The 25,821-nt window shown below is 42.8% G+C and overlaps 2 protein-coding genes across 4 annotated transcripts in view; one reads left to right on the forward strand and one right to left on the reverse strand.

Annotated features, from left to right (window-relative positions):
- Positions 1 to 392: 392 nt before the first annotated feature.
- xdh (xanthine dehydrogenase) overlaps positions 393 to 25,821 on the forward strand; it is a 50,517-nt gene continuing 25,088 nt past the window's right edge. Inside the window, exons 1-16 of one of the 3 annotated variants that reach the window (XM_029730888.1) lie at positions 393 to 733; positions 2,553 to 2,610; positions 4,662 to 4,758; positions 4,849 to 4,957; positions 6,058 to 6,184; positions 6,419 to 6,480; positions 6,642 to 6,734; positions 9,794 to 9,886; positions 15,922 to 16,066; positions 16,263 to 16,355; positions 19,233 to 19,384; positions 19,657 to 19,750; positions 20,073 to 20,185; positions 20,404 to 20,751; positions 23,658 to 23,747; positions 25,454 to 25,623. In XM_029730888.1, coding sequence (XP_029586748.1) covers positions 635 to 733; positions 2,553 to 2,610; positions 4,662 to 4,758; positions 4,849 to 4,957; positions 6,058 to 6,184; positions 6,419 to 6,480; positions 6,642 to 6,734; positions 9,794 to 9,886; positions 15,922 to 16,066; positions 16,263 to 16,355; positions 19,233 to 19,384; positions 19,657 to 19,750; positions 20,073 to 20,185; positions 20,404 to 20,751; positions 23,658 to 23,747; positions 25,454 to 25,623 — 1,943 coding nt within the window. In that variant the 5' untranslated portion in view covers positions 393 to 634. Of the gene's footprint in view, positions 734 to 2,552; positions 2,611 to 4,642; positions 4,759 to 4,848; positions 4,958 to 6,057; positions 6,185 to 6,418; positions 6,481 to 6,641; positions 6,735 to 9,793; positions 9,887 to 15,921; positions 16,067 to 16,262; positions 16,356 to 19,232; positions 19,385 to 19,656; positions 19,751 to 20,072; positions 20,186 to 20,403; positions 20,752 to 23,657; positions 23,748 to 25,453; positions 25,624 to 25,821 lie in introns of those variants that run through there. The other 2 variants (XM_029730890.1, XM_029730891.1) reach the window with 2 other exon arrangements.
- Positions 7,000 to 9,118, reverse strand: LOC115172968 (translation initiation factor IF-2-like). Its single transcript, XM_029730892.1, has one exon. It carries the CDS (start codon positions 8,470 to 8,472, stop codon positions 7,228 to 7,230), a length of 1,245 nt encoding a protein of 414 aa, XP_029586752.1. The 5' UTR covers positions 8,473 to 9,118; the 3' UTR covers positions 7,000 to 7,227.

Consider the following 25,821-nt stretch of genomic DNA (forward strand, 5'->3'; position numbering starts at 1 on the left):
GAATTGTCATCTCTGACTCTCACTCTCTTTTGACATATGACTCATTCATTCATTCATCTAAAGAATACATCATGTCTTAATCTTAGCATTGGCATTTCTCTCTCCTGTGTTTTACATACTTCTAGCTGTCTCACACGGCTCATGCCAAGCCTAGCTCTTTTTAGTGTTAGTGAATGTTTATTAAGAAGTGTCTGGTCTGAAACACCAAAAGAAAAACAGGACGGTAGGTCAGTGACAGAAAGCCACCTCATGAGTACACTACTCACCATGCATGGCCATAAGGCTAATCCCTAATCAATAACATGCTATCATGTGTTTGTCTTATGTCATCTCCCGCCTCACATTCCGTGTGACACATGATTTTACTGTGTGTCATCCTCATATTCAGTCCAAAGTTGGAGACTTTATCCTTTTATGACGCTTTATCTTCTTGTCTAGCCACATGAAGACAGAGATATAGAGGGAACAGGGACAGGCGGACGTAGGGAGTTAAACTTTGAAAGGTCTAGAGAGAAAGACAAAAGGAGAGAGAGAGATAGTGTCACAGGGTGACTGAATGAGCATATTCATTGTCACACGATAACGTAGCAGTCTTCACTGATAACAGTAGAGCGCGCAAACCACTAGCCTAAACATGTCGGACCTGACCTACGGAGAGCAGACTAACAGGAATAATCTGACGGATCACAACATGAGCGGAGATGAACTTGTTTTCTTTGTAAATGGAAAAAAGGTAAGATTCACAACTTTTCTTTCAAGTCAACTTGATCAATAGTTGGTCAGTAAGCCACTTATAATGGTAGGTGGGCTGGTAGGGTAACACTTTACTGAGACTATGCTTAATAAAGATCTATACATTTGATAATTGTGCATTTGAAATATAATGGCTAAAGATCTTTAACACGTTTAACATGTTTATTATCTTACTTCTTCATTCTCAGTAACTTTACTCAAATTTATCGCCATAAGAACAAATTACCTAATCATAGTGTGTATATGGTTATGTGGGGAAATACAGTACCAGACAAACCTACTCATTCAAGGTTTTTCCTCTGTTTTTTACTATTTTCTACATTGTAGAATAATAGTGAAGATATCAACACTATGAAAAAACACATATGGAATCATGTAGTAACCCCCAAAAAATGTTAAACAAATCAAAATATATTTTACATTTTAGATTCTTCAAAGTAGCCACCCTTTGCCTTGATGACAGCTTTGCACACTCTTGGCATTCTCTCAACCAGCTTCAACTAGAATGCTTTTCCAAACAGTCTTGAAGGAGTTCCCACATATGCTGAGCACTTGTTGGCTGCTTTTCCTTCACTCTGCGGTCCAACTCATCCTAAACCATCTCATTTGGGTTGAGGTTTGGGTGATTGTGGATGCCAGGTCATCTGATGCAGCACTCCATCACTCTCCTTCTTGGTCAAATAGCCCTTACACAGCCAGCCTAAGCGCAAACCAGATGGGATGGCGTATCGCTGCAGAATGCTGTGGTATCCATGCTGGTTAAGTGTGCCTTGAATTCTAAATATATCACAGACAGTGTCACCATCAAAACACCCACACACCGTCACACCTCTTCCTCCCCATGCTTCATGGTGGTAATCACATTTGCGAAGATCATCCATTCACCTACTCTGCGTCTCACAAAGAACCGTTGGGTGGAACCAAAAATCTCTAAAGTGGACTCATCAGACCAAAGGACAGATTTCCACCAGTCTAATGTCCATTTGCTCGTGTTTCTTCGCCCAAGCAAGTTTCTTCTTATTATTGGTGTCCTTTAGTAGTGGTTTCTTTGCAGCAATTTGACCATGAAGGGCTGATTCACGCAGTCTCCTCTGAACAGTTCATGTTGAGATGTGTCTGTTACTTGAACTCTGTGAAGAGGAGCTGCAATTTCTGAGTCTGGTAACGCGACTTAATTTATCCTCTGCAGCAGAGGTAACTCTGGGTCTTCCTTTCCTGTGGTGGTCCACATGGGAGCCAGTTTCATCATAGCGCTTGATGGTTTATGCGACTGCACTTGAAGACATTTTCTTGAAATTTCCCGGAATGACTGATCTTCATGTCTTAAAGTAATGATGGACTGTCATTTCCTTTTGCTTATTTGAGCTGTTCTTGATATAATATGGATTTGGTCTTTTACAAAATATGCCACCCCTACCTTGTCAAAACACAACTGATTGGCTAAAACGCATGAAGAAATTTCACAAATGAACTTTTAACAAGGGAAGCCAGTTAATTGAAGCTGGTTGAGAGAATGCCAAGAGTGATCAAAGCTGTCATCAAGGCAAAGGGTGGCTACTTCGAAGAATGTAAAATAGAAAATATATTTGGATTTTTTTTAACACTTTTTTTGGTTGCTACATGATTCTATATGTGTTATTTCATAGTTTTGATGTTTTCACTATTATTCTATAATGTAGACAATAATAAACAACAAAGACAAATCATTGAATGAGTCCAAACTGTTGACAGGTACTGAATATGTCATATATGTGTACATGTATATCATGATATACATACTATACATGTTATCTCTCCAGATAACAGAGAAGCATGCGGATCCAGAGATGACACTGCTGACATACCTCAGGAGAAAGTGTATCCTGAAATACCACTCACACACAGCCCTGGGAAGTAGAGGTGTTGAGGGTGCTGATTTAATACCATAGCCACAGGAAGTAGAGGTGTTGAGGGTGCTGATTTAATACCATATCCGCAGGAAGTAGAGGTGTTGAGGGTGCTGACTAGCCCTAGGAAGTAGGGGTGCTGATTTAATACCATAGTCCCGGGAAGTAGGGGTGTTGAGGGTGCTAATTTAATACCATAGCCACAGGAAGTAGAGGTGTTGAGGGTGCTAATTTAATACCATAGCCACAGGAAGTAGAGGTGTTGAGGGTGCTACAGCACCCATTGAAAAATGTAAATACAAAAAAACATATAATTTAATTTTTCCTTCAGTAAAGTAGTACACTAGGCCTTTACTTGTCCTGTATTAATTAATCTAACAGACACATATATTCTGTATCACTGGGTCTTTACTAGTCCTGTATTAACAGACCCATATATTCTGTTTGCGGGCAAAAAAATAAAATATATATATATATATAAATCTTCCCTCTGCTATTCACACACACACACGATAAAAGTACATGTGTTTCATTTGTTCACTTAACATATTGAGGGGGAAAATGCCCCATTGTGCCATTTCTGCTCTGAATGTTCTGTGCTTTCAGTTGTTTGTCTTGTAGGAACTTTCACTCTCTCTGTGGTTTTATGGAGGCAGAACTTTGGACAGTTGGCTATTTGTTCTGAATAGACAGTAGACATTAGAGACAATATTTCACAACGTTCAACGAAGCAGGACGAAAATAGTGAGATATTACTTTCCTAGCTGGTCTACAGAGCTGGTCTACAGAGAGATATTACCTTTCTAGTTGGTCTACAGAGAGATATTACCTTTCTAGTTGGTCTACAGAGAGATATGACCTTTCTAGTTGGTCTACAGAGAGATATGACCTTTCTAGCTGGTCTACAGAGAGATATGACTTTTCTAGCTGGTCTACAGTGAGATATGCGCTTTCTATGACCTTTCTAGCTGGTCTACAGAGAGATATGACCTTTCTAGCTGGTCTACAGAGAGATATGAACTTTCTAGCTGGTCTACAGAGAGATATGACCTTTCTAGCTGGTCTACAGAGAGATATGACTTTTCTAGCTGGTCTACAGTGAGATATGACTTTTCTAGCTGGTCTACAGTGAGATATGCGCTTTCTATGACCTTTCTAGCTGGTCTACAGAGAGATATGACCTTTCTAGCTGGTTTACAGAGAGATTTGACCTTTCTAGCTGGTCTGCAGGGCTGGTCTGCACGGCTAGACAGAGAATGGTTTTGGAGAGAAGCCAGAGGATTGGTTGTTCCAAAGGTTTGAACATTCATAAGTTAATGAATAATATAGACTGTTATGTCACTGTCCTTTCTGTATAAACAGAGCTAAAATGACTTTTCCATTACTAACGCACATTTTGTGATAAAATGCACCAAATTTGGCAGAGAGGTAGATTAATGTACTGAAAAGTTTTAAATATCAGTCCGTCACAGTTCTGGCCCCTGGGGGGACGTATCAACCGTCTTATAAAGTAAAGGTTGAATAATATAATTAAACAAATAAACACATCCAGGAAAGAGCAGCTAATCAACACACAACTGACAGGAACAACTCCTGGGTCAAGTTAAAGCTTCCAGTACGACTCCTGTGTCAAGTCATTGCTTCCAGTACAACTCCTGGGTCAAGTTAAAGCTTCCAGTACGACTCCTGTGTCAAGTCATTGCTTCCAGTACAACTCCTGGGTCAAGTTAAAGCTTCCAGTATGACTCCTGTGTCAAGTTAAGCTTCCCGTATGATTCCTGGGTCCAGTTAATACTTCCAGTAATAGTCGCAGTGGTAATTCATGCTAAGATTGAATTTTTCCTGTATTGATTTGAGGGGATGTGTCAATTTTATCTCTGTTTCCCTTCCGACTGTCTCTCTCTCTCTTTTCATCTCTTTTCATCTCTTTCTCCCATCTTGTCCCTCTCTCCCTCACACACTCTACCTCTCTCCCCTATCCCCCCCCCCCCCATCCAGTTGTTCCTTGACTGTGTGTACCAGTGGGTTTGACAGGTACTAAGCTAGGCTGTGCAGAGGGAGGATGTGGAGCCTGTACTGTGATGCTCTCCAAATACCAGCCCCACCTCAGAAGAGTGCTGTATCCTTAATTCAAATAGCAATCTGCGTGTGGTGCGTGTGGTGCGTGTTTGTGTGAGAGCGAGAGAGTGTGTTTAACTTAACCCTCCAGTCACCACTCGGTGAATGGGTGTCTGGCCCCTCTGTGTTCTCTCCATCACTGTGCTGTCACCACGGTGGAAGGGATCGGCAGCGTGGCAGGGAAACTACACCCTGTGCAGGTAAGAACAGTGTCTTAGAGCGCGTGGAGGTACGCTTACGTATACACACTGCAGCCAAAACTCTGTCCCCCCTCTGTCTCTCCACCCTTCCCCCTCATTCTCTTCCTCTCTCTCCCCCCCTTCCTCCCTCCTTCTCTTCCTCTCTCTCTCCCCTTCCCCCTCCTTCTCTTCCTCTCTCTCTCCCCTTCCCCTCATTCTCTTCCTCTCTCTCTCCCCCTTCCCCCCTCCTTCTCTTCCTCTCTCTCCTCTCTCTCCTCCTCTCTCTCCTTCCCTCTCTCTCTCTCTCTCTCTCACTCTCTCACCCCCTCTCTCTCTCCTTCCCTCTCTCTCTCCCCCTTCCCCCCTCCTCTTCCTCTCTCTCCTCTCTCTCCCCTCTCTCTTTCCTTCCCTCTCTCTCCTCTCTTTCCCCTCTCTCTTTCCTTCCCTCTCTCTCTCTCTCTCTCGCTTTCTCTCCCCTCCCGCCTAACTGTCTCTCTCTCTCCCCTTTCTTTGTCATTCTCAAATCAATCCAATTCAATGTAAGGGCTTTATTGGCATGGGAAACATATGTTAACATTGCCAAAGCAAGTTAATTAAGTAGATAATAAACACAAGTAAAATAGACAATACAAATTAATATTAAACATTACACTCACATAAGTTCCAAAAGAATAAAGACATTTCAAATCTCATATTATGTGCAAATAGTTTAAGAGAAAATAAATAAACGTAAATATAGGTTGTATTTACAATGGTGTTGGTTATTGACTGGTCGCCCTTTTCTTGTGGCAACAGGTCACACATCTTTCTGCTGTGATGGAACACTGTGGTATTTCACCCAGTAGATATGGGAGTTTATCAAAATTGGATTTGTTTTCTAATTCTTTGTGGATCTGTGTGACTTGAGGGAAATATGTGTCTCTAATATGGTCATACATTTGGCAGGAGGTTAGGAATTGCAGCTCAGTTTCCACCTCATTTTGTGGGCAGTGTGGACATAGCTTGTCTTCTCTTGAGAGCCAGGTCTTCCTTCGGCAGCCTTTCTCAATAGCAATGCTATGACATAGTCAAAGCCTTCCATAAGTTTCTCTCTCTCTCTCTCTCTCTCTCTGTGTGTGTAGGAGCGTATCGCTAAGTCTCATGGTTCTCAGTGTGGGTTCTGTACCCCAGGTATCGTCATGTCTATGTATTCTCTGCTCAGGAACAACCCTACACCACGCATGGCCGACATAGAGGAGGCCTTCCAAGGTATATTGGACGTCAAACTAGTAGGGTTAAAACATTTAGGTTGCAAAACCAATCCCAATTTCTCGTAATCCAGGACTTTTTGGAAAAGTTATGAGAATTTTGCAGCCCTACAAACTAGTGTCTTCCTGGCAAAAAAACCTCACCTATGTATATTTAGACATTTCGACCCATTTGAACCACACATCAACGACAGGTTTGAGCCAGGTAATGTTGTACTGTTGTTGTCCCAAACAGGGAACCTGTGTCGGTGTACTGGTTACAGACCAATTCTGGAGGGGTACAAGACATTCACCAAAGTAAGACCACACAAACACACCCTGAGCGTCATGCAGCATCCCGAGGATGAGTAAGGAGCATCGTCTTCCTCCTGCTTTCACTTTCACTTCCATAATTTCCAATCTGTGGTGTGTGTGTGTGTGTGTGTGTGTGTGTGTGTGTGTCCGTCCGCGTGCCACAGGAGAGGACGTGTTGTGGTGGCAAGGGGAAGGAAAACGGCTGCTGTATGACCAGCGAAGTAAGGACCAAAGTGTACACTGATGAGAACGTAAACGTAAGTTTACTCATTCAATAGACAGTGTGCAGAGCCATGGTTGACTGGTAACATTTCTGGCACAAATCACATGTACAAATCTCCCCACTGGAGACCTGAGGTCAATCCCTGCATCCGCCTTTTCTACTGATTCATGTGATTTCTATGCTTTCTCAATGAAGTGTCATAATACCCCCCCCCCCCCCCCCAAAAAAAAGATATAGATTTAAAAACGTAGAGTAACTATCAATACAATAGTCATCAATATAACAGGATTTATCAAACAATCTGGCAGTCTACTATTTATTAATATGACCATTGACAACGTCAACTACTGCAGTGAACTCGACTGTTTGATTCAAAGAGAAAGAGAGCGGGACAGACACATTCTAGTTTTTTTTTTACTGTTCTTCAACAACATTGTACAACTGGCAGAAACAGGCTGAATTGCGAGTATAATTTAAATCAACCAAATACTATTCCAAAACACAGTAAACTAAATATATACAGTAGGTCAAAGCAATGAATGAAATTGATGGAAGTAACTAGTAGTAACGTTCATCATCTTCTGTTGGTCTGTTGGTTTGACCGAAGCTGTTGGTCTGTTAGCTTGACCGGAGCTGTTGGTCTGTTGGCTTGACCGGAGCTGTTGGTCTGTTGGTTTGACCGGAGCTGTTGGTCTGTTGGCTTGACCGGAGCTGTTGGTCTGTTGGCTTGACCGGAGCTGTTGGTCTGTTGGCTTGACCGGAGCTGTTGGTCTGTTGGTTTGACCGGAGCTGTTGGTCTGTTGGTTTGACCAGAGCTGTTGGTCTGTTGGTTTGACCGGAGCTGTTGGTCTGTTGGCTTGACCGGAGCTGTTGCTCTGTTGGTTTGACCGGAGCTGTTGGTCTGTCGGTTTGACCGGAGTTGTTGGTCTGTTGGTTTGACCGGAGCTGTTGGTCTGTTGGTTTGACCGGAGCTGTTGGTCTGTTGGTTTGACCGGAGCTGTTGGTCTGTTGGTTTGACCGGAGCTGTTGGTCTGTTGGTTTGACCGGAGCTGTTGGTCTTTTGGCTTGACCGGAGCTGTTGCTCTGTTGGTTTGACCGGAGCTGTTGGTCTGTTGGCTTGACCGGAGCTGTTGCTCTGTGGGTTTGACCAGAGCTGTTGGTCTGTTGGTTTGACCGGAGCTGTTGGTCTGTTGGCTTGACCGGAGCTGTTGGTCTGTCGGTTTGACCGGAGTTGTTGGTCTGTTGGTTTGACTGGAGCTGTTGGTCTGTTGGCTTGACCGGAGCTGTTGGTCTGTTGGTTTGACCGGAGCTGTTGGTCTGTTGGTTTGACCGGATCTGTTGGTCTGTTGGTTTGACCGGAGCTGTTGGTCTTTTGGCTTGACCGGAGCTGTTGCTCTGTTGGTTTGACCGGAGCTGTTGGTCTGTTGGCTTGACCGGAGCTGTTGCTCTGTGGGTTTGACCGGAGCTGTTGGTCTGTTGGTTTGACCGGAGCTGTTGGTCTGTTGGCTTGACCGGAGCTGTTGGTCTGTCGGTTTGACCGGAGTTGTTGGTCTGTTGGTTTGACTGGAGCTGTTGGTCTGTTGGCTTGACCGGAGCTGTTGGTCTGTTGGTTTGACAGGAGCTGTTGGTCTGTTGGTTTGACCGGAGCTGTTGGTCTGTTGGTCTTCACGAGGGCAACTCACCGTCTCTGAGGAAGCTGCTTCTAGGTACATATCTAGTCCTCTATGGCTGAAAGCGTAGCACCCACCTGGATGATGCCTTGGTAGCTGCATCGCCAAAGCACGCCACACTTCACATACACGTCTCTAGGCAACTATGAGCCTGGACAGTCATCCCATCTCCACACACAGTCCTTGTCCTTCCAGAAACTGGCAGGTGAAACAAAAAAGCCAGTTCTATGTCCAGTTGAAATTTGAATAAATACATTAGCCAGCTGGATAGCCAAGCCCAACAAGGAGTTATACCATCACAGTCCTGCATTTAAAACTCAGAGATATACTTTTTTTTTTTTTTTTACATAAAAGCCTTTACAAAACAAGTTTAACTCATATAGCTGAAGTTATTCATGTAAAAGTTGAGAAACTCAGATATGTTTTAAGTGACAAAGAACTGTGTTCTAACACATTAAGAACAGTATTATGACAGAACCGAGAAGAAATGGATTATCCGTGCCTGTATCACAACCACAAGGCATGATGGGTAGACCTCGTGAGTCAGACACACACTTGTACATGAAGGTTCTAATGTCTGTTGGATGATTGGAGAAATGTTCCACAGTTATTTTCCAATCCCACCCGTGCTGTCACACAGGTGACATGCAGTCACGACTTTAGCGCTATATTATAAAAAAAATAAAAATTTTAACTTCAAATAAAATGTTTGAATTATAAATAAAAGAGCAAAACAGTTCACCATAAATGAACGAAAAAAATAAAACTAAATACAACTCTTAAACAGTTACATGTAACTGGTAAATAATAAAAATATGCATATAACTAGCTAATAATGTACATATAACTGGTTAATAATGTAGATATAACTAGGTAGGTAATAATGTACATATAACTAGTTAATAATGTACATATAACTAGGTAATAATGTAGATATAACTGGTTAATAATGTACATATAACTGGTTAATAATGTACATATAACTAGGTAATAATGTACATATAACTGGTTAATAATGTACATATAACTAGGTAATAATGTAGATATAAGTAGGTAATAATGTACATATAACTATGTAATAATGTACATATAACTGGTTAATAATGTACATATAACTGGTTAATAATGTACATATAACTAGTTAATAATGTACATATAGCTAGTTAATAATGTACATATAACTGGTTAATAATGTACATATAACTGGTTAATAATGTACATATAACTAGTTAATAATGTACATATAGCTAGTTAATAATGTACATATAACTGGTTAATAATGTACATATAACTGGTTGATAATGTATAATAACTGGGTAGGTAATAATGTACATATAACTAGTTAATAATGTGCATATAACTGGTTAATAATGTACATATAACTAGTTCATAATGTTTCAATGGCGTGTCTCATTGATCTCAGAGGACCTCAGTGTTTCCTGCTCCTCTCTACAACCCAGCTGACTTCCTCCCTCTGGACCCCACTCAGGAGATCATCTTCCCACCAGAGTTGATGGTAGATACACTAACACACATCAGCACACACGGGGGCTTAACACAAACACATACCCTTTACCCCTCTCTCTCTCTCTGTTAATCTCTTTCACTATCTCTCTGTTCATCACTCTCTCCCTCTTTTTCTCTCTATCTCTCTCTCTCTCCCTCTTTTTCTCTCTCTCTCTCTCTCTCTCTCTCTCTCTCTCTCTCTCTCTCTCTCTCTCTCTCTCTGTTAATCTCTTTCACTTTCTCTCTGTTCATCACTCTCTCCCTCTTTTTCTCTCTCTCTCTCTCTCTCCCCCTCCCTCTGTTTCTCTGTCTCTCAATTCAATTTAAGGGGATTTATTAGCATGGGGAATGTATGTTTACATTGCCAAAGCAAGTGAAATAGATAAACAAGGTAAACATGAAAGAATATAGACATTTCAAATGTTATATTACACACAACTGGTTAATATTACACACATAACTGGTTAATATTACACACATAACTGGTTAATAATACAGACATAACTGGTTAATAATACAGACATATTATTAGTGTTGTAACAATGTGCAAGTAGTTTAAGTATGAATGGGAAAATAAATATATAAAAATAGGTTTAATTTGTACAATGTTGTTTGTGCTCCACTGGTTTCCCTTAATTCATGGCAACAGGCCACACATTTTGCTGCTGTGATTGCACACTGCAATATTTCACATCACAGATATGGTAGTTTATCAATGTTTCATTTGTTTTTGTGGGTCTGCGTGATCTGAGGGAAATATGTGTCTATAATGTGGTCATACATTTGGCAGAAGGTTAGGAATTGTAGCTCTGTTTCCATCTCATTTTGTGGGACGATCAAACTTTAATCTCTCGAGAGCCAGGTCTGCCTACGGCACTCCTTTCTCGATTGCAAGGCTATGCTCACTGAGTCTGTACATAGTCAAGGCTTTTCTTAATTTGGGGTCAGTCAAAGTGGTCAGGTATTCTGGCACTGTGTACTTTCTGTTTAGGGCCAAATAGCATTCCAATTTGCTCTGTTTTTTGGTTGATTATTTCCAGTGTGTCAAATAAATAGTTCTTTTTGTTTTCTCATAATTTTGTTGAGTGTAAATGTGTTTCTCTCCTGGGGCTGTGTGCGGTCTGTTTGTGTTTGTGACCAGAGCCCCAGAACCAGCTAGGCTGAGGGGACTTTTCTCTACATTCATCTCTCTGTAGGTGAGGGCTATGTGGTGGAATATGTGGGCATCGCTTCCTTTTAGGTGGATGTAGAATTTAACATCTCTTTTCTGTATGTTGACAACTAGTGTGTATAGTCCTCATTCTGCTCTGCATTGTTTGGGGTTTTGCATTGTACGCAAAGTGTATTTTTGCTGAATTCTGCATGCTGAGTCGCAATTGGGTGTTTTTCCCCATTTTGTGAATTCTTGTTTGGTGAGCGGACCCCAGACCTCACAACCGTAAAGGGCAATGGGTTTGATAATGGATTTAAGTATTTTTAGCCAGATCCTAATTGGGATGTTGAGTTTCATGTTCCTTTTTGATGGCATCGAAGGCCCTTCTTGCTTTATCTCTTAGATTATTCATAGCCTTGAGGAAGTTACCTGTGGTGTTGATATTTAGGTAGGTGTAATTATTTTTGGGACAACAGTTTCTAGTCTTTTCTACTTTACCTTTTTTAGAACACTATTATTTTTGTCTTACTGAGATTCACAGTCAGGGCCCAGGTCTGACGGAATCTGTCCAGAAGATCTAGGTACTGCCTTATACCCTTCTTGTTTGGGGACAGATGCATCAGATCATTTGCAAACAGTAGGCGTTTTATTTCAGAATCCAGTAGAGTGAGGCCGGGTGCTGCAGACTGTTCTAGTGCCCTCGCCTATTCATTGATATATATGTTGAAGAGTGTGGGGCTCAAGCTGCATCCCTGTCTCACCCCACAACACTGAGGAAAGAAATCTGTGTTTTTCTTGCCAATTGTAACTGCACACTTGTTTGTGTACATACACTAACGTTCAAAGTTTGGGGTCACTTAGAAATGTCCATGTTTTTTAAACAAAAGCAAATAAAATATTGTTCATTAAAATAACATGAAATTGATCAGAAATACAGTGTAGACGTTGTTAATTAACTTCTTTGGGATTGGTGTCCCTTCCACAGGACGGTTGAACTAACATAGGCTAATATGATTAGCATGAGGTTGTAAGTAAGAAGAACATTTCCCAGGACATAGACATATCTGATAAGGGCAGAAAGCTTAAATTCTTGTTAATCTAACTGCACTGTCCAATTTACAGTAGCTATTACAGTGAAATAATGCTATGCTATTGTTTGAGGAGAGTGCAAAAAATTTTAACATAAAAAGTTATTAATAAACAAATTAGGCACATTTGGGCAGTCTTGCTACAAAATTTAGAACAGAAATGCAATGGTTCATTGGATCAGTCTAAAACATTGCACATACACTGCTGCCATCTAGTGGCCAAAATCTAAATTGCACCTGGGCTGGAATAAAACACTATGGCCTTTCTCTTGCATTTCAAAGATGGTTAAAAAAACGGTTTTTTTCTTTGTATTACCTTTTACCAGATCTATTGTCTTATATTCACCTACATTCCTTTCACATTTCCACAAACTTCAAAGTGTTTCCTTTCAAAAGGTACCAAGAATATGCATATCCTTGCTTCAGGGCCTGAGCTACAGCCAGTTAAATTTGGGTATGTCTTTTTAGGCCAAAATTGAAAATGACTATGTACATAACGAACATGAGTTGACATACTAGGCAATGTTCTGCGCCATTGTGCGGATGATAACTGGGTGTCCAGCGGCAAGGGATGTGTGTGCTAGGTCAACAGCTGATCTCTCACCCCTGTGGGGTTGTAGATGTGCTCTGGAGGGCAGGTGGCAGTAGTGGGTTCCCTCTCCAGAGCCTTGGGGATGTCCACATCTACGTCACAAAACATGAAGTCAACTATACGGTAGGACTGACTGATGGGCTGGATGACATTCACAGGACCATCCACCGATGTAGAACCACAGGGTGCGGGAAAGCAGATCCTCTGACATCCTGGTTCCCAGGCAGTGATTCTCATCTTTGACCAGGAGATGGTGAGGTTATGGAGTTGGAGCCACGGGAGGCTGAGAATGACTTTGTGTACGGGTGCAGGGATGATGAGGAAGGGAAGGCTTTCCTGGTGCTTGGGTCCAACGGTGAGGGTGAGTGGTGCTGTGACGTGTGCAATTGTGCCTGATCACAATGGTCTTATATCCAGGGCTTGGACTGGAAAAGGAGAGGAGAGCGGGTATGAAGTTAAGTTCAGGGAGGAAGTGTAGGCCTGGTCGATAAAGTTCCCCGCCGCACCGGAGTCCACTAGAGCTGTAGAGACAACACTTGCAAGCCAGCCAGACAGTGAAATGGGAACCAGAAAGGGTTTTGGCAGAAAACAATGAAAATGGAATAGTCACGACCTACCCTGGGAGACAGAAGATCACGTGGCTGCCCCTCTTTTCTAGTGGACCCATTGTTCAGATGCACTGGACATCAAGGAAGCTGGTTCCCCTCCTGGCCACAATAGGAACAGAGTGACAGCTGTCTCCGACGATACCGGTCTGCCGCAAAGAGGTGTGTGGACCCTACCTCCATGGGTTCAGGCTCTGTCTCAGGACAGTGGTGAGGTGGACACCAGCACTTCCGAAGAAGGTTATCTAAATGGATGGCCATCGAGATGAGCGTGTCCAAGGACATGTTGTTATCGCGACATGCCAACTCCGTCTGGACCTCCTCATGCAGTCCAATGCAGAATAAACCACGGAGAGCCGGCTCATTCCATCCACTGGAGGCTGCCACAGTCTGAAAGGTGTGGCCATACTCCTCAGAGGTCTGGGCACCCTTCTGGAGTTGGAATTGTTGCTTGCCTCCCTCTCTGCCTTCTGGAGGATGGTCAAAGACCGCCCTGAACTGAGCCATGAACCTCTCAGAGGAACCCAGCTCCTCCTCTCCTATGTCCCAGACGGCCGTAGCCCACTCCAAAGCCGGTCCGGTAAACAGGGAAATTACCATGGCAACCTTGGACCTCTCGGTGGTGGGGGCTCTCGTCTGACAGGCGAAAGGGAGCACTGGTGTAGGAAGCCACGGCATTTCAATGGATTTCCGTGATACTTCTCTGGAAGGGACAGTTGGGCATCACTAACCTGAGCGGTCCACTGGGTGGGCTGGGGAACTGGCTCACTGTGACGACCCGTGATAGGAGGCCCTCCATCAGAGGTATGGAGAACCTCGCTGGGGGTGTCGAGGTCGGTGGAGAACGTGAGGACCTCGTTCATGGTCGTACCCAGTAGAGCCAGCTAATCGTGGTGTTGGTGGAGTAGATTGTTCCTCAATCATTCCTCAATCGTCTGGAAGATGGTATAATCTTCTGCTGCTTCCATAATTTCTGAGGCAGTATTATGTAACATATACACAGGGAGTCAGGAAGCAGGAGCAGAAGGTGAGTTTAATAATAATAAACATGAAGAAATTACAAAACACGAGAAGCGTACTGAACGCAACCAAAACCAATACTTCCTGATGACTGAGGCTACTAAGGGCTATATGAAGGGAGAGTAATCAGGGTGGTGTTGGAGTCCATGTGTGCTTAACGATAAGGAGTTTTTGTGGGCAATGATGGTTGCCAGGTGTGCGCAATGTGGGCTGCCAGGACCAGGGGTTAGTAGACCGGCAATGGAGGGGGGAGCAGGAGCAGGTGTGACATCATATTTTAAAGAAAAATTTTGTGATTGCTGATTGGTTCATTTGTACATTTATGATTATTGGGTTTTGTTATCTGTTTTAACAAACCTTTTTTATTTTTATACTTATGTATTGTATATCGTTTTTTTTTGTGGTGTGGTTTTTATATAAGCCCTTGGGCTTCCAACCACACCTGCGCACTGTTTATTTTGTTTTATATTGTTGTTTATCACTTATTTTCTTTGGTGCAAATAAATTAAACAAAATTGAGAGTAGTGATCTGTGCTGGGGAATTGGCTTTCCGCTTGGGGTTGCTCGTCTGTGGGGTTGTTTAAGAAAGAGGTCTGGGTGGGGGAGTCTTATCAAGAGAGAGCTTCTACTGCGCACCATCTTTGATTCTGTAGAAGTATAGCTGAAACTTTTTGGAGTTGCCCTGTACCACTACTGTTCCAAACTTGTACAGGTTGCCATTGGCTGACTCAGAGTCCTCGTTGTTTAGCATCCCACGTTTCCCCACATTAATATAGCACTGTGCCATGTCAGGGGGTGGTCAGTGTGCATGATTAAGTTGCTTATGGTACATTCCCATTTTTGAAGCAGTCAGCAAAAAGTATCTCTGGATTGTACATGAGGAGCTTCTTTTTGTACTCTTTCCGTGCCTTCAAATGTTTTACATCCAAGGGGTACTGTATTGTCATGACCTCTGCACAGAGGGAAGAGATGGAGCAGGTGGCCTCAAAGGCCTCTGCATTTGGGTAGGGGAGGCGGTGAATCTCCTGTCATTGTTGGGCTCAAGTGCTTTGACACCTCTCACTTTATACCTCAGTGCTAATTGAAGTTGCAACCGGATCTGTTCTGTCCTAGCACGATTGGTAGCCTTAATTTAGCATTCAGTACTTACAAATTTAAATAGATTATCGTAATGTCTTATTCTTTGGGGCTTTTAAAAGTAGCTTCAGACTAAACATTACTCACTCAGTTCCAGGTTTGATGGTATTTTCAGGTTTCTGATGTACTTATTTTGCTGGTTGTTGGTTTGCCAGGGCAATTGCTGTATAGTCCTTGGGAATAAAAACCTTGGTAGTGGGAATCCTTCCAGGTAATTTTGTCCAAAATCAGGTTGTAGGTTTGGAGATTTGATTTGTGAAGGTTATGTTTCGGAGAACAGTATCCTGTATATGTCCTTGTAAAAAAAATCCAAGTTTATCCAACTCTAAATCTATCTTTTTGTAAAACCATGCAAAAAAATTCAGGAGCTCATCTGCTCATGACCTCTCTCTCTTTTTCTCTCTCTCTCTCTTTCTCTCACTCTCTCTCTCTTTCTTTCTCTTTCTCCAGTCCCTGTGTAAAGGCCAGTCCTCTCAACAGCTGAGGTTCAGAGGAGAGAGGGTTCTGTGGCTCCAGCCAGCTTCTCTGGATCAACTTCTAGAGCTTAAGACTCAGTACCCCAACGCCAAGATGGTGGTTGGTAACACGGAAGTCGGTGAGACAACTAACTAGTCAAAGGAGTTATTTTTCTACTAATTGGTATTTAGACTAATTGGTATCAGACCAATAATTGGGAGAAAAGAAAATAGAATTGGGCTGCCAGTGTAAATGCAGCCTTACTGTTCTGAACGTTTGTAGTTAAGTGATAACGTTTGATTGATCTGTTGTCCCTGCTGCTGTTTGTGTCCCAGGTATTGAGATGAAGTTTAAGAACCTGTTGTATCCTGTTATTCTGGCCCCGGCGTACATCCCCGAGCTCAACGCCATACAGCACACTGACGAGGGTAAGAGGGGAGAAGGGTTTGGCTGTGAATGGCAGGGATAGGCAATTTCAACATGTATGTTTTTTGTGTTCATGGCTAATGTGTGCATACAGTATGTTGTGTGTGTGTGTGTGTGTGTGTGTGTGTGTGTGTGTGTGTGTGTGTGTGTGTGTGTGTGTCAGTGACGTGCCGTTGGTGTGGCGGATATTCACTTTCTATTGAGCCTCTCATTCACACACACACACACACACATTCATAAAGTGGAATTTTTCTACGGTGTTTATCGGTACGACACCACCACAAAGATAACCATTGTCGTGTCTTTGGGCATCATTAAAATGAAGACATGTTTATCAAATAACTCTCTGTAATTATCATTACGCGATTAAACTGATTAATCGTGTAACTGTAATTAACTAGAAGGTCGGGGCACCAAGGAAAATATTCAGATTACAAAGTTATAATTTTCCTAATATAACTCCCAGATATCATAATATCTGGTCTATGAGTCTTCTTATTTAATGACTTATTTTTACCTCACGTCAGTCTCATTCCCTGTGGCTCAGTTGGTAGAGCATGGTGTTTGCAACGCCAGGGATGTGGGGTTGATTCCCACGGGGGGGCCAGTACAAAAACATTTTATTCATTCATTTAAAAAAAAAAATGCATGAAATGAAATGTATGAAATGTATGCATTCACTACTGTAAGTCGCTCTGGATAAGAGCGTCTGCTAAATGACTAAAATGTAAATGTAAATGTAAATTCCAAACGTCGTAAATTGTTGTTATCTGCACGAACCCAGCCTTCACTAAGTCATCCATACATCAATTGTCTTAAAATAATTTATTTATTTATTTATTATAATTTATTTACTAAACTTAGTAATTCACAGAAAGCTTACAAACAGTAGGTATCGTTACAAAGAAATGGTAGAGGAATATGCCCTAGTGGGCTAAACCGGCATGGCGGCTTGTTAAACAAAAGTTGATAATTATAACAATTGATATGCTAATCCTTTGCACATGAACGCTCACTCATTCGGAAACAATTGCAATCAATATATATATTTATGCTCAGTGTGTCGTCGTGATCTTTGTTGGAGAGTTTGGTTCTGTTGGAGAGTTTTGTCCTGCGTTCTCTCTCTCTCTCGGTTAGAATGGATATTTCAAAGTGACATTCATTCATGTCGTTGTAGAATGGATGTTTTGTCGGTCTTCGCGTTCAATGATACCGAATTCCTAGCTGCAGACTAGTAATTAATATCAAAGACTTGTTATTATTCTGTATCGATAGTTTAACCACGTGGTATGGTTAAAGTTCAGTAGAGGAATGCATCAAACCTTGGCCCTCTCGTTATCGAGATAAGCTGGTCTAAAGAAAGAAACCCTGTGTGGGGGTGTATATACTGAACGTAGAAAAGTCTGTCACATGACGCCAGGTCCTGTCTGTGTCCCTGGGGGCGTGCCGATGACTTAGTTAAGACTCTGAACAGAAATACAATTCTCTCACATTAACATCAGTACATAGCATCTCAACATATTCCAAATAGCTTTATCCTTATTCATTCAGTTGATACAACCATTTAGATGTAAGTCCAGAAGCTGAGGCTATTATATAAACATTATTATGGTAATATGGCCGTATTGTCTCTCATGAGTTTCATAAAATTGTACCAAACGGACCAGTTGTCACGTCCTTGCCAGTATAAGGGTTAATTGTCATTTTAGTTTGGTCAGGACGTGGCAGAGGGTATTTGTTTTATGTGGTTCAGGGTGGTGTGTTAGTTAGGAGGGCGTTTGATTTATTATTTCCGGGTTTTGAGTTATGGTCTATGTTGATGTATTTCTATTTGTAGTCTGGTTGATCTAGGACCAGTTCGTAGCTGGATTCTTCACCGATCTTCTATACCTTCTCCAGAACATAAATGTCATTCGGTTCCCCCGTCCTGTAAGGTGGAAGAATTCCTTTGTCTCTCTATGAAACCCTTCTCTCTCCATACTGTGGCCATGAGGCAGGACATTCTCCTTCGGAATTTATGACCGCACTCACTTAGCCTGGGTTTGGAGACAGAAGGAGGGGGATGGTGCATAGAAAACCCAAAGAGGCCAACGTCATGACATAATCAAATAACCACAACCAAACAGCAGCAGGTAGACACAAATTCACAGACCCTAATAACTTGTGCCTCATGCAAGTGCCCTGCGTGAACAGGCTGGTAGTGGACCATTCTTGATCAACACAGGAAACTGTTGAGTGTGAAAAACCCAGCAGCGTTGCAGTTCTTGACACGCTCAAACCGGAGCGCCTGCTACCTACTACCACACCCATATCTTTTGTCTTGCCCGTTCACCCTCTGAATGGCACACAAACACAATCCATATCTCAATTGTTTCAAGGCTTAAAAAATCCATATTCATTTACACGGATTGAATTGGATTTAACAAGCGGCATCAATAAGGGTTAGGGTCATAGCTTTCACCTGCATTCACCTGGTCAGTCTACACTCACTGTATACTACGGTGTTTGTTATATGTCAGTTTGCCATTGGAAGAATAGTAATAAATGACAGACTGTAATAACAGAAGACTACTTCTGTCTCTCCGTCCAGGTAAAGACATCAGTGACTGTAAAACTCCTCCCTGTTGGCCCTCAGTTTGAAAAGTCTCGATGCGATAGAGACGAGAGTCGTCCTTGATCGGTCAACTTTCGACTGCATTTCTTTAGCCGTTTCAGCTCAGAAATTGACCTCTCAACTGATGCTGTTGTGGCTGGTATAGCCTGATGTGTGTGTGTGTATGTGAGTATGTTACTGATGTGTGTGCGTGTGTGTGTGTGTGTGTGTGTGTGTGTGTGTGTGTGTGTGTGTGTGTGTGTGTGTGTGTGTGTGTGTGTTGTAGGTATAGTATTTGGAGCGTCCTGTTCCCTGACTCTGCTGGGTGATGTGCTGAAGGAAGCGGTGGGTAAACTGCCCTCCTACCAGACTGAAGTCTTCACCTCTATACAGGAGCAACTCCGCTGGTTTGCTGGACTACAGATACGCAACGTGGCAGTACGTATTACACACACACACACATTCAGTATACACACACACACACACACGCACACGCACGCACACGCACACGCACACAAACACATACACACATACACACACACACACTGTGCTGACCTGCTGGTCAACAGATATGCAAGCACCTGTATGGTCTCTAAAATATATATATGTGTGTGTGTGTGTGTATGTGTGTGTGCGTGCGCGTGTGTGTGTGCGTGTGTGCGTGTGCATGTGCGTGTGTGTGTGTGTGTGTGTGCGTGTCTCTCCTTCAGGCCGTTGGAGGTAACATCATGACTGCCAGCCCCATCTCCGACCTCAACCCTGTCTTTATGGCTGCTGGCTGCAAGCTCACACTCATGTCCAAAGGTAAATGACTTCTCCTTTTTTTACAGCATGGATTAAGTATATTGTTTCTGCATCTCAGCCTCCTTGTTTTATGTCCATTTTATGTCCGTTTTATGTCCACACCATTATGGTGTGAGTGAAAGTATCGTTTGAACTCCAGAGTTAGGTTACAAAAAATGCTTGTTGCTCTTTGACACTTCTCACCAGGGGTTAAACTGGGGAGAGACAGTACAGTGGAAATGTCATGTGACCATTCACATAAAACACAAGCATATCAAAGTCTCCTCTCCTCTTCGTCCGTCCGTCTGTCGCTGTCTGTTTCTCGCTGTCTGTCTCTTTCTAGGTGGTGGTGAGCGTGTGGTTGTGATGGATGAGAAGTTCTTCCCAGGTTACAGAAGAACCATCCTGACACCTGAGGAGGTTCTTCTATGTGTCCTGATCCCGTACACCAAGAAGGTCAGGCACGCACACACACACACACACACACACACACACACACACACACACACACACACACACACACACACACAGTAGAATAGCAATTATAGCATCTTGTAGAATCACATTCTGTATCTATCTGTGTGTCTGTGTGTCTGTGTGTGTGTGTGTGTGTGTGTGTGTGTGTGTGTGTGTGTGTGTGTGTGTGTGTGTGTGTCTGTGTGTGTGTTGTTTAGGGTCAGTACTTTGCTGCCTATAAGCAGTCTCCTCGTCGTGAGGATGACATCAGCATTGTGACGTCAGGGATGAGTGTGACATTCGCCGAGGGGTCAACCGTCGTCAAGCACCTGGCCCTTAGTTACGGAGGGATGGCTGCTACTACCGTCATGGCCAAGAACACAGCCAGCAGACTTCTGGGAAAACAATGGGGGGAAGAGCTTCTGCAGGATGCTTGTTCCTCATTGGCTGAGGAGATGACCCTTCACCCCTCTGCGCCGGGTGGCATGGTGACCTACAGACGAACTCTGACCCTCAGCCTGTTTTACAAGTTTTACCTGACTGTACAACAGAAACTGGCCAGTGAGGTGAGAAACACACATCATAATTATTTACATAACATGTTACTATTGGTTACAAGAACAGTGTAACTTCGCTCCCTCGCAATTCAATTCAATTTGAAGAACTTTATTGGCATGGAAAACGTGTTTACATTGCCAAAGCAAATGAAATAGATAATAAACAGAAGTGAAATGAAATCAACAATAAAAAAAATGAACAGTAAACATTACACTCAAGAAAGTTTCAGAGGAATTGAGACATTTCAAAAAATGTCATATTATGTCTATATACAGTGTTGTAATGATGTACAAAAGGGAAAATAAATCAACATAAATATGGGTTGTATTTACAGTGGTGTTTGTTCTTCACTGGTTGCACTTTTCTTGTGGCAACAGGTCACAAATCTTGCTGCTTTGATGGCACACTTTGGTTTTTCACCCAGTAGATATGGGAGTTTATCAAAATTGGATTTGTTTTTGAATTCTTTGTGGGTCTGTGTGACTTGAGGGAAATATGTGTCTCTAATATGGTCATACGTTTGGCAGGAGGTTAGGAAGTACAGCTCAGTTTCCACCTCATTTTGTGGGCAGTGTGCACATAGCCTGTCTTCTCTTGAGAGCCAGGTCTGCCTACGGCGGCCTTTCTCAATAGCAAGGCTATGTTCACTTAGTCTGTACATAGTCAAAGCCTTCCATAAGTTTGGATCAGTCACAGTGGTCAGGTATTCTGCCACTGTGTACTCTCTGTTTAGGGCCAAATAGCATTCTAGTTTGCTCTGTTTTTTGGTTAATTATTTTCTAATGTGTCAAGTAATTATATTTTTTATTTCTCGTGATTCGGTTGGGTCTAATTGTGTTTCTGTCCTGGGGCTCTGTGGGGTCTGTTTGTGTTTGTGAACAGAGCCCCAGAACCAGCCGGCTGATAGGACTCTTCTCTAGGTTCATCTCTCTGTAGCTGATGAGTTTGTTATGGAAGGTTTTGGGAATTGCTTCATTTTAGGTGGTTGTAGAATTTAACGGCTGTTTTCTGGATTTTAGATTCATGCCATACTTGGTATTTTACTTTGTGCACAGAGGAGTTTTTTTTGGCAGAATTCTGAGTAAATGCAAAGTCTCAATTTGGTGTTTGTTCCATTTAGAGAATTCTTAGTTGGTGACTTTTTTGGAACACCATTATTTTTGTCTTACTGGGATTTATTGTCAGGTCCCAGGTCTGGCAGAATCTGTGCAGAAGATCTGGGTGATGCTGTAGGCCCTACTTTGTTGGGAACAGAAGCACCAGATCACCCCCCACCCCCTCTACAGTTACAAGAAAAAGTATTTGAACCCTTTGGAATTATCTGGATTTCTGCTTAAACTAATAACACACAAATTAAGGTATTTTTCTTGACTATATTGAATACATCATTAAACATTCACATTGTAGGTTGGAAAAAGTATATGAATCCTTAGTCTAATGACTTCTCCAAAAGCTAATTGGAGTCAGGAGTCAGGAGCTAACCTGGAGTACAATCATTGAGATGAGATTGGAGATGTTGGTTAGAGCTGTTTTGCCCTATAAAAAACACTCCCAAAACTTGAGTTTGCTATTCACAAGAGGCATTGCCTGTTGTGAAACGTGCCTCGAACAAAAGAGATCTCAGAAGACCCAAGATTAAGAATTGTTGACTTGCATAAAGCTGGAAAGGGTTACAAAAGTATCTCTAAACGTCTTGATGTTCATCAGTCCACGGTAAGACAAATGGTCTGTTAATGGAGAAAGTTCAGCACTGTTGCTACTGTCCCTAGGAGTGGCCGTCCTGCAAGGTGACTGCAAGAGCACAGAGGAGAATGCTCAATGAGGTTAAGAAGAATCTTAGAGTGTCAGCTAAAGACTTAAAGAAATCCCTGGAACATGCTAACATCTCTGTTGGCGAGTCTATGATACGTAAAACACTAAACAAGAATGATGTTCATGGGAGGACACCACAGAAGAAGCCACTGCTGTCCAAAAAAACAATGCTGCACTTCTGAAGTTTGCAACTGGATGTTCCGAAGCGCTACTGGCAAAATGTTCTGTGAACAGATTAAACTAAAGTTGAGTTGTTTGGAAGGAAAATGCACAGCACACCAACATCAACACCTCATCCCAACTGTAAAGTAAGGTGGAGGGAGCATCATGGTTTGCAGCTGCTTTGCTGCCTCAGGGCCTGGACAGCTTGCTATCATCGACGGAAACATGAATTACCAAGTTTATCAAGACATTTTGCAGGAGAATGTAAGGCTATCTGCCCACCAATTGAAGCTCAACAGAAGTTGGGTGATGCAACAGGACAACGACCCAAAACACAGAAGTAAATCAACAACAGAATGGCTTCAACAGAATAAAATACGCCTTCTGGAGTGGCCCAGTCAGAGTCCTGACCTCAACCCGATTGAGATGCTGTGGCATGACCTCGAGAGCGGTTCACACCAGACATCCTAAGAATATTGCTGAACTGAAACAGTTTTGTAAAGAGGAATGGTCCAAAATTCCTCCTGACCATTGTGCAGGTCTGATCTGCAACTACAGAAAACATTTGGTTGAGGTTATTGCTGCCAAAGGAGGGTCAACCAGTTATTAAATCCAAGGGTTCACATACTTTTCCCACCCTACACTGTGAATGTTTACACTGCATGTTCAATAAAGACATGACCACATATAATTGTTTGTGTTATTAGTTTAAGCAGACTGTGTTTGTCAATTGTCAATTGTTGTGACTTAGATGAAGATCAGATCAAATTTTATGACCAATTTATGCAGAAATCCAGGTAACTCCAAAGGGTTCACATACTTTTTCTTGCCACAGGGTGTATGGAGAGGGTGTCAGGGCTGGCTATATCTCTCTCTGAAGGGTGTCTACATGGTGCATGTATGGGGGGTGTCAGGGCTAACTACATCACTTTCTCTGCAGGGTGCACATATGGAGGGTGTCAGGGCTGACTACATCAGTGCTACAGAGATCTACCACCAGACGTCCCCCTCCAGTGTCCAGATTTTCCAGGTGAGACTTTAAACTGAGGGACTTTGAGGGAAGGAACGGTAGAGATTGGGCTGCAAATCCTGGAAACTTTCCCTACCTCCAATCAGGATTTCTGGAAATATAGAGAATTTGTGGAAATGTATCAGAATTTTGCAACCCTAGGTATGCATGATGGAAACGTAAACACCTGTGTCCTACAGTGTGTTTGGAAAGTATTCAAACCAATACTTTATATCCATTTTGTTACGTTACAGCCTTATTCTAAAATGGATTAAATACTTTTTCCCCCCTCATCAATCTTCACACAATACCCCATAATGACATCCCAATACCCCATAATGACATCGCAATACCCCATAATGACAAAGTGAAAACGGGTTCTTCGAAATGTTAGCAAATTTATAAAAAAAAAATAAAAACAGAAATACAGAAGTTTTCAGATACTTTGCTCAGAGACTCGAAATTGATCTCAGGTGCATCCTGTTTTCATTGATCATCCTTGAGTTGTTTCTACAACTCCATTGGAGTCCACCTGTGGGAAATTCAATTGATTGGACATGATTTGTCTAAGGTCCCACAGTTCGACAATGCATGTCAGAGCAAAAACCAGGCCGTACGTAGAGCACCAAGGCAACAGGATAGTGTTGAGGCACAGATCTGGGGAAGGGTACCAAAACATTTATGCAGCATTGAAGTTTTGAACTACCAAGACTCTTCCTAGAGCTGGCTGCCCAGCCAAACTGAGCAATCGGAGAGAAGGACCTTGGTCAGGGAGGTGACCCAGAACCCGATGGTCACTCTGACAGAGCTCTAGAGTTCCTCTGTGGAGATGGGAGAACCTTCCAGAAGGACAACCATCTCTGCAGCACTCCACCAATCAGGCCTTTATGGTGACCAGACGTAAGCCACTCCTGAGAAACATGATTATCTGGTCTGATGAAACCAAGATTTTGGCCTGAATGCCAAGCGTCACGTCTGGAGGAAACCTGGTACCATCACTACAGTGAAGCGTGGTGGTAGCATCGTGCTGTGGGGATGTTTTTCAGCGGCAGGGACTGAGAGACTAGTCAGGATCTAAGGAAAGATGAACGGAGCAAAGTACAGAGAGATCCTTGATTAAAAACCTGCTCCAGAGCGCTCAGGACCTCAGACTGGGGCGAAGGTTCACCTTCCAACAGGACAATGACCCTAAGCACACAGCCAAGACAATGCAGGAGTGGCTTCGGGACAAGTCTTTGAACGTCCTTGAGTTGCCCAGCCAGAACCCGGACATGAACCCCATCGAACATCTCTGGAGAGACCTGAAAATAGCTGTACATCGACACCCCCGACACCCCTGACAGAGCTTGAGAGGATCTGCAGAGAAGAATGGAAGAAACTCCCCAAATACAGGTGTGCCAAGCTTGTACCCAAGAAGACTCGAGGCTGTAATCGCCTTGCTTCAACAAAGTACTTAATAAAGGGTCTGACTGCTTAGATAAATTTGATATTTCAGTTTTTTTTCATTGTAGGGTGTTGTGTGTAGATTGATGAGGGAAAAAAACTATTTTATCCATTTTAGAATAATGCTGTAACGTAAAAACAAAATGTGGTAAAAGACAAGGGGTCTGAATACTTTCCAAATGCACTCCATGTGTGTGTGTGTGTGTGTGTGTGTGTGTGTGTGTGTGTGTGTGTGTGTGTGTGTGTGTGTGTGTGTGTGTGTCTTACCTTCTTGCATGTTCCAGGCGGTTCCAGACGGTCAGAAGGAGGAGGACGTGGTGGGCCGTCCCATGATGCACCTCTCAGCCATGAAGCAGGCGACGGGCGAGGCGGTTTACTGTGATGACATCCCTCTCTACGAGAATGAACTCTACCTCTGTCTTATAACCAGCACCAAGGCCCACGCACGCATACAGTTAGTACACAACACACACAAACACAGTCACGTACACAAACACACGCACGCACGCACACACACACACGCACACACACACACACACACACACACACAGGCACGCACACCTTCATACTTATTGTAAGTCAAGCAAATCCCTTTAAGTCAATGAAGTGTCATATGTGATAATTATAAACTCTCTCTGGCATAACTGTGTGT

The sequence above is a fragment of the Salmo trutta genome, chromosome 33, assembly GCF_901001165.1.
Source record: "Salmo trutta chromosome 33, fSalTru1.1, whole genome shotgun sequence".
Classification (NCBI taxonomy): Eukaryota; Metazoa; Chordata; class Actinopteri; order Salmoniformes; family Salmonidae; genus Salmo; species Salmo trutta.